At 42.6% G+C, this 12,681-nt stretch overlaps 2 protein-coding genes and 2 non-coding genes across 4 annotated transcripts; all 4 read right to left on the bottom strand.

Annotated features, from left to right (window-relative positions):
• Nucleotides 1-366: 366 nt before the first annotated feature.
• On the bottom strand, nucleotides 367-6,759 carry slc25a3b (solute carrier family 25 member 3b). Its single transcript, XM_071897549.2, has 8 exons — nucleotides 6,664-6,759; nucleotides 6,189-6,345; nucleotides 5,249-5,376; nucleotides 4,917-5,096; nucleotides 3,754-3,935; nucleotides 2,553-2,725; nucleotides 1,878-1,988; nucleotides 367-781 (listed from the first exon to the last, which is right to left on the bottom strand). Exons 2-8 carry the CDS (start codon nucleotides 6,331-6,333, stop codon nucleotides 621-623), a joined length of 1,080 nt encoding a protein of 359 aa, XP_071753650.1. The 5' UTR covers nucleotides 6,334-6,345; nucleotides 6,664-6,759; the 3' UTR covers nucleotides 367-620.
• LOC139910333 (small nucleolar RNA SNORA53) lies at nucleotides 1,644-1,821 on the bottom strand. The gene has a single exon (XR_011784565.1). It is a non-coding gene; the product is annotated as a small nucleolar RNA SNORA53 (small nucleolar RNA).
• On the bottom strand, nucleotides 2,825-3,003 carry LOC139910334 (small nucleolar RNA SNORA53). Its single transcript, XR_011784566.1, has one exon. It is a non-coding gene; the product is annotated as a small nucleolar RNA SNORA53 (small nucleolar RNA).
• Nucleotides 6,760-7,261: 502 nt separating the features above from the next.
• Nucleotides 7,262-12,246, bottom strand: tmpob (thymopoietin b). Its single transcript, XM_071897522.2, has 6 exons — nucleotides 11,659-12,246; nucleotides 11,366-11,483; nucleotides 10,789-10,956; nucleotides 10,110-10,219; nucleotides 9,879-9,985; nucleotides 7,262-9,327 (listed from the first exon to the last, which is right to left on the bottom strand). Exons 1-6 carry the CDS (start codon nucleotides 11,890-11,892, stop codon nucleotides 8,943-8,945), a joined length of 1,122 nt encoding a protein of 373 aa, XP_071753623.1. The 5' UTR covers nucleotides 11,893-12,246; the 3' UTR covers nucleotides 7,262-8,942.
• Between the last annotated feature and the right edge of the window lie 435 nt (nucleotides 12,247-12,681).

Here is a 12,681-nt window from a genome sequence, read left to right as displayed (position 1 = left end):
TGCACACCACATCAAAAACTTGGCAGTTCACCTGTTGATACAAAGGTCCAGCTATACTTTCAATGCATATCTATCCCATTGCTGTCTGCTGTTGAATTGTAAACACTGTCCTTTCCCCTTTCTCCAACGCTACAGCAAGACTTACCCTCGATGTGCTGTACTGTGTCTGCTCTTCTCCCCGCTGTGCTGTCAGGCTGCTGCTGCCTACTGGATTTAATTGACTAAGCTTTTCCATCCCCCTACAGAGACTCAGTTTGGCAATCCAACAGTCACCTCAGTCAGCTGGTACGATATTCACCTATAAGAACATGGTTTCCCTTTTGAAAACAGAAATAGAAAAGGAAGAAGACACTTAAAAAAAAAAGATTGTTCCTCAAGTTGTCTTTTATTTGAACATTCACCATCATCTACAATCCCGTGTTAAAACCTGTGAGCGTTCAGTTCAGTCTTCTCTCCAAATCTCACTCGTCCCTAGTTTCACAGTTTTTACAAGTGTGACCTGAGGCCCGGGACAGGTGGGCGCCAGGTCAGCTCTGACTGTAACAGAAAGGAAGCCGTGTGCTGTGCGGATGGTTGTTAAGGCTGCGTGAAATGTGGGGTTGGGTTTAAGGCCGCTCGTCTCATTCCGTCAGTCCCAGCTTCTTCTTCAGGGACTCGGGCATCTCTGGTGGAGGGGGGCGGGGCAGGCGGAAGTACACCTTCACCGAGTCGTAGATGAACCACTGCAGGGCGGTCAGCGTACCGATCATGATGATACGAGCCACCAGACCCTTCCACACACCTGGGGTCGGACAGAGGAAAAAGGGTTTACATTCAGGATAAATAGCGTTATACTGTCAAGGTTCCTACTCAACTCACATTTTAACATAAACAGACCTTAAAGTTCTTGACTGAATGTGAAAATTTTGGCCCGTGTTCAATATATATAAATATGCATTTGCTGATAGCGGTTATGTCAACTATGCCATCTCACTCCATAGCTGAACATCGTACAAAGTAGCGGGTCTACAGCTACCTTAAATGTATAGTCATTATGTGTATCTAGACTGCACAATATTTTTTGTGCATTTCCAAAATGTCCTAGTACTTGGAAATAGGGTGGCACAATTATGGCAAAAATGATAATCCCAATTATATTATGTAATATTATGATCACGGTTATTATTCTCAGTTTCAGGAAACAAAACTATTTTATTGTATTTTTCACACTTTAACATACATTTTTACTTTTCAATGCAGTAGCTAGAAAGTCTTGTTTTCACTATTACTGTCTTAGTCTTATTGCAGTCCTTATTAACAAAATTCAAGTAATAAATATTTATTACTTTGGGGAGCAGCTACAACCCTCAGCAAACTTTGCACAAATACTATAGTCGTTTGTCGTCATCTCAGACGATGATCCACTTTTAGGAACTAATACAGTGTTTTCATGTTCAGACTTGGTAGAAGGATTTTCCTCTCTTAACATTGGGCCGATCGATTCTTTTCCACTTTGCACATTGCTACATTTCTCCCTGCCCGCTTCTCCATATTACCTTTCACTTTTGATCACATGGGTGCACATTCAAAGGTTGTGATTGGTCACATGTACCACACCAAGACATTCAGGGGAATTGTAAATACTTCAGTATTGATTGCAAATAAATGTCCGCTTCCCAGTCTTTCTGCACTGGTTGATGTCCGTGAGGAGCCAGTGCAGTGTTTGGACTGAGGAGCAGGTGGACTGTTCTCACACACCAATGACTCAAGCACCTCCAACTGTACAGCCAGGAAGCTGCTGGGGACCTGTGGCCCCCCAGAGGTGGATCTAAGGAGCGTGTCTGATTCAGGTACTTTTACTACCCAGCAGGGGCTTTGAAGACGACCGCTGTACTCACCCTTGGGTCCGAGCTTCTTGAGCACACCGACGGCTGTGCTGCCTTTCTCCTTGTTGAGCACAGACACCACCGAGTCAGCAGGGTGGGACACGATCGCACAGAACACACCAGCTGCAGGGGGAAACGGGACGACCAGACAAGACACAGACACTTCATTAGCAGTGGAAGGCAGCTACACTCAAGATTAGCATTAGACTGATATATCGGGTCGATATATATTGGCCTTCTATTAAAGGTATACAGCTTTTATTACATATATATATTAGCTATCAGCCAGTCATGTCGTCCAACTCTGATATGATATGACATTCCTCCCTGACCACAGCTACATTAAAACAGTCTCTAAAACCTACATCGAAAATGTATTTTCTTTGCACATTTATTTATTCATTTAATTGTTCAGTTATGTTGTTTGGAAATAAATTCATTTAAAAAAAAGGTCTAATGTATCCCAGAGTTTCCCCCACCACTGAATAGTCAAACTTGCTGAAGGTCAGATGTGAAAACCCCCCCATCAAGAGTCAACTGCTTTAACATCAAATGCAATATACAAAAAAAACAATATTCTTACACACAGAATGTGATTTGGCAGGTAAAAAGTACAAACAACTACCACTACAACATAAATCTTTGACAGATTTCCATGCTGGTTTCTGTAGCGGCTCTCAGACTCACCGATGTACCCGGCCACGAAGGTGACCACCAGCTGCTCAGACTTGCTGCACTCGCTGCGGGGTTTGGGTACAACGTGCTTGTACAGCATCTCCACTGTTCTCTCAAAGCAGGCAAACTTCATCATGGTGTAAGGGATCTGCCTCATCCACAGAGGCACCACACCTTTGTAGAAACTACAGAAAGAAACAAACAGGAAAGGGTGTGTTGAATGGTGTGTGAAAAAAAATCAGTTGCGATTATAAAGAGTTATTGGGAGACATATAATTGCAAATGGTGTCTGCCCCCCAGTCTGTCTGCACTGGTTGATGTCCAGTAAAGGGCCAGTACAGCGTTTGGACTGAGGAGCAGGTGGACTGTTCTCACACGCCAATGACTCAAGCACCTCCAACTGTACAGCCAGGAAGCTGCTGGGGGCCTGTGGCCTCCCAGAGGTGGATCTAAGGAGCGTGTCCCCTCTCACAGAAAGAGAGAAAATTAAAGCTACAATATGCAACTTGTTTGACATTAAAATAACAATAAATAGGATATATTATCCATGTGTGTGCATGCCTAAACGTTTGCCTGAATCTAGCTTTTCATTTATGTTCAGGATGTTTTGGGGTGTATATTATTTGCTGTGGGCTCGGTTGTGGCTATCAACATGAGGCTAGTAGCCACAGTGCAGGGCTGCAATAGCAACAACAATGGCAGAAAAAACAGTAAGAAAAGGAAGAGCAACAAAGCTCAATGTGTAGCAGACAAAACCCGTTCAACACAGGTGAACAATTACAGATTGCATCGTTGTCTGATTCTTCAACACCGCTTTGCCTGTTATACCGCTTCAAAGTGACCTTGACCAACTGAGGGGGAGGAGGGCTGGACTAACAATAATCTTCCTGCTTCAAGGTGAACAGTTGCATATTGAAGCTTTACGACTATGGATTCTTACAGAAAATCAATGCATACGTTCATCCAAAAACTTATTTTACAAACTGATAAAAGGAAAAATGGAATAAAGAAATAAGGTGTCTACATAGTATACGGCATAACGTTTCTTCTGTGCTTTATTTACAATGTTTTGCGCTGAAGCCCTACTTGGGTGAAATGTTGTAAGCAATGTTGTAAAATAAAGCATGAGAGGCATTATTCTGTATATAGAACACCTTATTTCTTTATTTCTGTTACAAAGTACAGTTCGTTTAAGATGAGACAAAATACTCACGCCCACAGTCCCTCCTCGCCGTACATCTTGGGCGCACACTCTCTCAGGGTGTTGGCGTAACCAGGCTGGGTCTGGATCCGCACTTTACACGCCTCCATGGGGGCGAGAGCAATGTCAGCAAAGAACTCTGCACTGGCCGAGGCAGCCAGGTAGAGAGATGTCCTCCATAAGTAGGTGTTTTCCTGGTTGTTGAACGGGGAAGAGAGAAGTCAGTAATGTTCATTTTTATATGTAGGAATTTTAGTGCCTTTAAATCGCATTGTAAACACTCAGTAAGATTACATTTGTTTCTTCACATATTTCTCAGAGACACATACATGGACAGGTCAGAAATTAACAGGGTCGTGGAGCAAAAATGCCCCTGAACGTTCGTAAAATACATGTGCAATTAAATATAAGGGGGGAAAATGCCCCCGATAATTAGGCCTACCCTCCCCCCACCATCTCACGGCATGAATTTGTCTACTGTCTCCCGTGGGTCAACATAGGTGATTAGTGGGAGCCTATGACCGGGCGTTTATTTCCAGCAATAACAATGGAACAGTTTTTGAGTAGGAGTTGAGTAGGAGGTTGTGCACAAGAGTACGCAGCCTGAAGCAGTAGCAATGTTGGCACCGTGTAGCCAGCAACAGAAGAAAATGCAACCAACCCCACAACAAACCGCTGTGTCAACAAGAAATAAAACAACCAACATTGTAAAAATCTCAACAATCGAAGGGTGGAAGATGGACTGATTAGGGACAGAGAGTAGGAAAAATGACACCATGCTCTTCTGTATGGCCTGCCATGAGTACAGCAGTAAGAAAGAATGGTATATTGTAATTTAAAGTAAAACAAATCTTAGTGTTCATTTGCCAATATGCAATGCAAATCTAGTATAGTTAAATACATTTACCCTCAAAAAAGACCAAAATGCCCCTAAGAATCAGATCAAGGGGCAAAAATTGTGAATTTCATACCCTGATGTAGTTCAGGTGTGCAATAGCACAGGTAGGGGTTAAGTGACGTACTCAGGGAAACTTCGACAGGGATGGACACATTAGCTGTTACAGCAATCTAAATCAGCGATCTTCCAGTTATGGGATGGCCTCTATAACCACCAGACCACTAAAGTTCAGAAAGGAAGAACCGATTACTTTGGCCCAGTGCTGAACAGTGCTTACCTCTCCCAGAAGGTCACTGTAAAAGATCTTGAACACCTCGTAGAAGCCAAACTTGCAGAGGCCCTGCATGGAGTAGCCGATGAAAGTGGGTGCCCAGCCCTTGGCGAGCCCTCGGACCCCATCCTCTTTCACTGTGATGGAGAAACCATTGAAGATGCTCTTGTACTTGCCAGGGTCAACCTAAAGCATGAGGACAGTACAGGCTGTTAATGACTACTCATGATGTTAGGGGTGGCAATGATGTCGCCAAGAGGGAATACACTCATGTGAGAAGTACTTTATGTGTATTATCTTAATCTATAATGCGTGCACAGTAGAGCTCAAACACCGACCTGCAGGCGGCACTTGACCAGATCGAGGGGCACGACAGCTGTGTGCGTTATTCCGCAGCTCAGGATGCCCCCGAAGCCGCACAAGGCGTAGTATTTCATAGAGCCAAACTCGCAGCTCACATCAGAATCTGCAGCAGAGACGATAAGGCAAAACACACACCATGCGATTAGCCTGCATCAAGCCATGCTAGAGTTTATCACACAATGCAAACACAAGCCATGAATTTACTGACAAAGTGTTCCACCCACACAATGACATTGTAGAAAGTGACATTTCAACTGGGTTGCAGATACATCACACACTGGGTTGCAGATTTCTCAGTAAACTTAAGTAAATCAACAGATATACATAAACAGCACTGTCCTGTTGGTTTCAAATGGTTAACTGCACTCAAACAATGTAGTGAAAATGTAAAAAACTGATTCCGCTACATACATGGGGCTGTTATGGTTTTATGTTTAAGGGAGCATTCAGTTAGGCCTGTCTGTCACTCAAAAGAAAAGCAAATGGTTAATTCACTGTTTGTTTTCCCATTCTTCACCAGTGATGTTAGTGCTGAAACGTCAAACGGGTTTATAAATCAGTAGCTTTAGTTGTGATCAAAGGGCAACCAATAGCAGACATCCATGCCACGGGACTCCAGGTGAGGCCACAGACCTGCATCACTAAGTCAAGGGCGGACACAGCTCAGGATCCCACCGAAGCCACAGAGGATCACGTATTTCAGTGAAGCAATATCACAACTATCTCCCTCTGATGGAAAGATAGTGGGGCAATCTGTCAGATTTACCTTAACATTAGGCAATAGTACAACTTTCTTCTTGCGTAACACCTGAATCACTAGGGAGAGCAAGTTGACATTGCTCAACCGTGTGAGGTCTTTCACTTGAGAAGGGAACAATTAAACCAAAAAACAAAGAATAATAGAGAGTTAGTTACCAGGCACTGCAGCAGCTGCCAGTCTGCGCCGGTGTCCTCCATGAGGAGCCGGGCTCTGCGCCGGTTCTTCGACCTTCTGCAGGGAGAACAGCGGGGCACTGAAGGGGTTCGCCCGGGCGAGCTGAGTCAGCGTACTGGGATACATTGTCCGGCTCAGCTGTACATTGGGAAATTAGGAGAAATAAGTAAAAAAAAAAACAAGACAAAACTCTAATTAAATACACGTTTTGGTAAAGCATCTCCAACGGCTGGCCAGCTAGCGTTAGCCTTGAAAGTCATGCTAACTGCTGTCTTCATTGTCGTTTGCTTTAGCACGTTGGCTGGCTAGCTGGGCTATTTAAACTGGCACCATTGTTCTCAAAATCTATCGCGTTGCTCAATTTGGTTTATTCAAAAACAACGGATCACCTGTGCCGTACCCAGTAGTCAGCCAGGTTGTATTTAATTACACAAGAGAGAAAGTTTCTTTACTTACTTTTAAGACTTTGTTGTAAGGTTAGAAATATGGCGCTGCCGCTCTGGGCTTCCGCCGGCAAAAAGGGAGAATGCAGGAAAATGTACAAGTAGGATCTTGTCTGACAAACGGTGGGATGCTTGATTTGTTCCACACATGCTCCCTGGCTTCAGTCTCTCTCCATTGAAATTGGTGCAGTTCGAGAACTCCGCCCGCCGGGACCATCAAGGAATATATAAACGTACGCACTCTGTCCAGCCAGGAGATCAGACGTCATACAACCTCCATAAATGGGCATGCATAGACGTTAGAGTGGTGACAATGAAAGTGTGTATGAAAATACAACAAAAATATGGATAAATAATAAAAGACAGGGTTCTGGTCTGCTGTTATATCATGATATAGGCAGATAGGAATAACTTTGGTGATGTATCCATTATCTCTGATGTATGATTTGTTGTTCTTAGCTGTCATTTCTATTCCGGGCTAAACCTTAGTTTGCAATATAGAATATTGTCCTTTTATGCTTTTTTCCCCCTAATTGTGTTCTATGTGTCCTTATCGTTTACTACTGTCTTTTAAAGATGTTGTCAGTTACAGAAAGACACAAACAGCAAAACATTTGGCAATAACCAAGTTTATTTCATGATATACCATCTACATTATCATAAATAAACAGATTAAAAATCCTTACCCACATAACCCCTAGCATTTCTGTCCATTTGTCGGAGAGCTGCCTGATGAAAGACCAAATCATGTGTTAAGTAAACAAGGTTCAGATTTAAGATACAGTATCACTTGCATGTATTACATATTGCTTTCAAATATTACCTTAAAATGTGCTATAAAAAGTTGAACACACCACGTTAGAAAAATATCAAAATAGAAACAAAGATGCCCCGGATAATTTTCTCTCCCACAACATCACCTCCAGAGAATGCACCCATGATGCACCCCACTTCCGGCGGGTAAAGGACCCCTTTCACAGTAGCACTACAATATCTTAAATCGTGGTAATTTACACAGGCAGAAGTAGTCGAGAGTTATGAAGAGAATAAGATGAAGTAACTGTCCCAAAAAAGGATTTACGTCCTCCTTGGGTCTTCTTTCCAGATCAGTGGTGTGCGGACACATGCAGTAAAGTGAGGTGGGCTATGTGGGTGCACTGTAACAGCCAGTCCTGCAGATGGGACTCAAGGATCAGAAATCTAACAAAAAAAATAAAAATAAAATAAAAAGCACAACAGAGCACTAAAACCCAAAGCATGTAAACTCACATGGGCACACTGGTAGGGCTGGACAATGAATCATCTATAAATCGTTCGCTGCAATTTGAGCTTCCTCAATGAGTAACTGTCAAATAATGGTATATCAACAATACTGAAAAACTTCATTTAATTTAGGATATCCACTGTAGCATTAGTTGAAAACAGTGAAGACGTTTATACAAGAGTGCAGTAAAATCTTCTTCCTCAAGCTAATCAACAATAACAATCGTGATCACAACATGGAGCAAAATGACCAGAATTATCATTTTAGTCATAATCGTAAAGCCCTCTGCACTGGGATTCAATCAGTGATCAGCCACTGGAAAGAAAAAAACAAACAAACAAACAACAGTTTTCTACCTCAACTCGAAGATGGGCTGATTTTCCTCATACAGTGATGTGACCTGATTACACCACGTGTCTCCTCCCAGCACAGATCACATTAAGTTAGAGCGGAATTGACCTGAGCACCATAAAAATAATGAGACATTCTATCTAGCTCTATAACTACAGTGTAGATTTAAAAATTCATAGAGAAATACATGTTGACTTTTTGTTATTAGTAGCATCGCTTTGTGCTTTAAAATGGGAGGGCACTAAGTGCTAACAGTGTCCAGGCACTTCACCATCAGAAAAACACCTGGCACAGAGCATTAGAAACTATGTCCTTCAAAAACTACAACCATGCACGGATAAACTGGCCTCTCCATTCTGCACTCATTTCTACATATAAGGGTTAAATACACACAAGGACACAAACAATTCACAGATTAAAAACATTAAAACGAGTCTCTTCAGACTGCCACAAAACAGTGTTATCCAGAAGAAGCTGTTTGAATAGACCCCCCTCTTGTTGTGGGAGGAAAGCTGGAACAACGAGGGGGGAGAGTCTACCGTTCCCAATTAAAACAGTGTCCTTTACTCAACCATGTATAAAAAGAAGAGGTGATCTGAGTTTGCTGCTTGGGTTGTGGTGTGCTGTGGCAGATGGCAGGGTGTGGCGTGGGCATGGTGAGGGACGGCTCAGGGTCCTTACTTGCCGGCGCTCTTTGCGGCGCCGCTGCCGCCGATGCCCAGGTAGGTGGCTGCGCTGTCCACAACGCCCTGGAGGGGGACGATCACGCTGTCCAGGAGGCCTTTGAGGGTGTCGATCTGACTGGCATCCAGGTTCTGGTAGGCATAGTAGAGGGAGCCGGCCACCGCAACCAGGAGCAGCAGCTTGAGCATCACAGACAGGAAGCCTCTTCGGGTTGGCGCCTTGCTTGAAGAAGCCGTGCTGCCGATGCGGGAGACGGACTCGGAGTAGGAGCGGGTCTCAGTGCGGATGCTGCGCTGCATGAGGGTCTCGTCCAGCCAGTACTCGCTAGGCTTCAATGGTCGACCAGCCGCCCCTCGAATCGGCCGCCTGCAGGTTGCACTGATCACAGAGGAACATCGAAATATGAAACAACAAAATCAAACTTTAATGTTAACATTGACCTGATGTTCCAAATAGGGCTGAAAGATATTGACAAAAAATCTGTGATTATTTGACAGAATATTGCAATTGCGATTTAAACTGAGATTCACATCATCACAAGTTTTTCTTGTCATACATTTTTTAGAACTTTAAAATTGTTTAAATAAAAGTGATTTTGTTAATAAACAATTGATGTCAGTGTGCAGGATTTACGGAGTTTGACTATCATGAAAGGTTTTCACCAATACTGTACTTGATTCATGGACCAAAGATTTCCCCGAGCTGTAAAATATCTTGGTTAGTCCATTTTGGACACCTCACTCTCTTTAGCAATTAATTGCAGCCTCTGAAAGTTCATATTGCAATTTCGATTTTTTTTTTGATTAATTGTTCAGCTCTAGTTCCAAAAGCAGTAATGTGTCACAGTAAATGATGCATGGGCACCTCAGTAAATGTATGTGAGCACCTTAAAACAATAACAAAGACAGAAAATGATGTTTGATTGTTACCTGATGCCTGTTGGCGTGCTAATTTCATTGGCAAGGATATCTTCAACAACACTCTCCCCAGTCTTCATAGGGGTCTCGTCGCCACTGGCAAGCTTCTCCTCCACCACCTGTGAGTATGTTGACATAAAGTAAGATACTGTGCCTTCGTACAAATGTATAGCCTACATACAGACTGGCTCTATATATATATATATATATATCTGGGTTTAGGACCGGTAGAAAGCGTCTCACCTTGGTTTGTCGTCTGCTGCTGGTCCTGACAGTGACAGGAGTTTTCCCTCGGCTCCGCACAGGCTTCTCCACTACAGGGACTGGCTCTGGTTCAGGGGCAGCAATCTCCTCTGACAAAAACAGAGGCAATGCAAACATAACAGTGAGAAATAATGGTTACAATAGATTTTTTAATGTTAACTATAGCAGTGACCCCCCCTCCCTCCCACATTCGACCTTTTTCTTAAAAAAGAAAATTATAAAATACTGATTTAGCTTATAGACACTGTAAGGATAGTTTTACACAACAAATAAAAATCCAAATAACTAAAATAAATTTAAAAAAAAAAATTAAGTCAGATACGTCTCAAATAAAGAGCGACTGGTCTGCATCTACTCCAACTCAGTCAGCAACATGAATAAAAGTGAACATAAGTTTATTATAGTGCTCCCCCTTTTGGGGAAAATAAAACATCAGTGATGACAGATGAGAGCCAGTTATCATGGTGGTCACAATAATAAAAATTATTGGCGGTGTCATAACTATTATTGTTTTTTACTACTTATATATAGTAATACCGGTTATTGTCCCATCCCTAGTTGCGGTGACATGTTCTTTCACATATCAACATGTTCATAGACATTTTCAGGCCATGTTTTTATTTCAAGTGATGGTCAGTGATCTGTGGTAAGAGCTCACCATCTTCCTTGTCGCTGTACTGGTCAGAATTTGTGTTGCCGTTCTGGTTGCTGTCTGCCTTGGGCAGAACTGTGAGGTCTGTGGCAGGTTCAGGGGCGCTGGGGGTTTCAGCTGGAGGCTGGTCCAGAAGCTTCTGGAGCTTCTTCTCATACACCTTACGGGTGGAGGCTGAACGGAGGGGATACAGGGGTGAGAAAGGAGTTAGATAACATCTTGCCTTTCGAACACCCAACATATTTTCACTCCAACAGGGTTCACACACATTTTTGTTGAATAAATGCAGCTTTTATGCGACTATTCCATTACATATGGCACAGCTTCAGCTTCAAAGGCCCAAGGTTTTATTGAAAGTCAAGAAATGTTTTATTTGGGTTACTACTGGTTCAAAGGTAACTAGATACCAGCAAGCAAGTTGACAGTAATCATTGGTTGATAAGATTCCAAACAAATTTCTATTTCCAATTCCAAATCTTTCTGGTAATGTATATAATCTTACTCGAAAATTTCAAGGGCTGGAAAGCACAACATTCAAATTGCATGACTTCTCCCCAGATTTTTCCTGCTTCAAGAAACTTACCCACAATGGGTCCTGAGTCCACACCGTGCTTTGCCAGCTGTTGTTTTAAGTCTTCATCAGTGAGATCTGTCACTTCTACTTCTTCTGTGCGGGGCTTGTCGGTCTTCCTGGTAGCTTTCTGCCAAAGGATTATATGAATATTTGAAAAAATCATACACAAATGTGTTTTGTTTATCAATCCATATAGACGACAAGAAACGCCTATAGGCATTTACCACTGCATCAAATCATATAGTGCTCGTAAACGCAAATAGCCGATTTAGATCAATTTTGGAGGCAAAACTCAAACTTACTCTGCCAGAGCGACTTTTGTTGGAGATCACGGGAGTGGGTAATTCTTCGTCGCTGGAAAACGTGTCTGTGGGTGGACTTTTCTTGTTGTTTAGTATGGTCAAGTTCTTCAGATACAACTGAACATACACTTCCTTTTTATGTTCTCCGCTGGGAAGTGGCACATTGTTTGCCGTCAGCTCATTTTTGAGCTTATCTTTCGTGAGAACCGACGGATCTTCGAGGAATTCTGCCATGTTTGCTTTTTCGGCTAGCTTATTATTAGTTTTTTGCTTGCAGCTAACGGAAATTAGCAAGTTCGCTCACCAGCTACAAACAACAACACCGAGAACGTGACCGAATAGCGCTGTTGTCAAACGAGACTGGCGCCTACTCGCTGGCAATTCAGCTAACAGGACAGAAATGTTTAACAAAATAAAGGCCCTGTTTTGCTTGTTAGCTTCGTAGCTAAAATATTTTCAGTCAGATATGTTTTTTCGAAGTAAGATAAACGCGTATGCTGCAAATGAACACAACGCAAAAATTCAAAATTAACTAGCTGTAAAATGATTGAATTAGCTTAGCTTCAAACCGGTCCACTTGCTACTGTCTGTCCGCGGTCGCATCAGGGCCAAACAATAAGCGCGCACGCTATTGGACTAAAGACCCCAATAAACTCAAATCTGATTGGTTTGCTATGAATGGAACGCTCGCTGGCACCCGCCACAAAGAAACCGCAGGCTGAGATGCAGCTTTACATAAATCCTGGCAGTATAATTCAATAACTCGACAAGACCTCCAACATAATTGTTTTTGAAAAAGTAAAGAAACGTCACGTTAAATATCCGGTACGAGTCACACTAAATGACTAGTGAACATTTATCAGTGCGTTCAAATAAAATATTACTATTGCATTTTTGCGTTTTGAGTATGTTCATTGTACGAATTTGGCCTAATCTGTAGGCCAAACCTGTTCACGGATTGTAATTAATGGCACAACAGCTAATACAGTCCTGGTATTCAGACAGAGCTGGAGGGGTTTTCAA

Source organism: Centroberyx gerrardi, chromosome 4 (assembly GCF_048128805.1).
Source record: "Centroberyx gerrardi isolate f3 chromosome 4, fCenGer3.hap1.cur.20231027, whole genome shotgun sequence".
NCBI classification, from domain to species: Eukaryota; Metazoa; Chordata; class Actinopteri; order Beryciformes; family Berycidae; genus Centroberyx; species Centroberyx gerrardi.
The sequence above is the reverse complement of the archived record's forward strand: the minus strand, read 5'-3'. Positions and strand labels throughout refer to the sequence as shown.

Excerpts from the sequence above, each read along its gene's own strand:
- slc25a3b (XM_071897549.2), bottom strand. The coding sequence starts at position 6,333 with ATGTATCCCAGTACGCTGACTCAGCTCGCCCGGGCGAACCCCTTCAGT. Across the intron at positions 1,989-2,552 it reads CTTCGTGGCCGGGTACATCG|CTGGTGTGTTCTGTGCGATC; the intron begins GTGAGTCTGAGA and ends TTCCCCCTGCAG. Across the intron at positions 782-1,877 it reads CAAGAAGCTCGGACCCAAGG|GTGTGTGGAAGGGTCTGGTG; the intron begins GTGAGTACAGCG and ends GTCCGACCCCAG.
- tmpob (XM_071897522.2), bottom strand. The coding sequence starts at position 11,892 with ATGGCAGAATTCCTCGAAGATCCGTCGGTTCTCACGAAAGATAAGCTC. Across the intron at positions 10,220-10,788 it reads GTACAGCGACAAGGAAGATG|AGGAGATTGCTGCCCCTGAA; the intron begins GTGAGCTCTTAC and ends TGTTTTTGTCAG. Across the intron at positions 9,328-9,878 it reads AGCACGCCAACAGGCATCAG|TGCAACCTGCAGGCGGCCGA; the intron begins GTAACAATCAAA and ends CTCTGTGATCAG.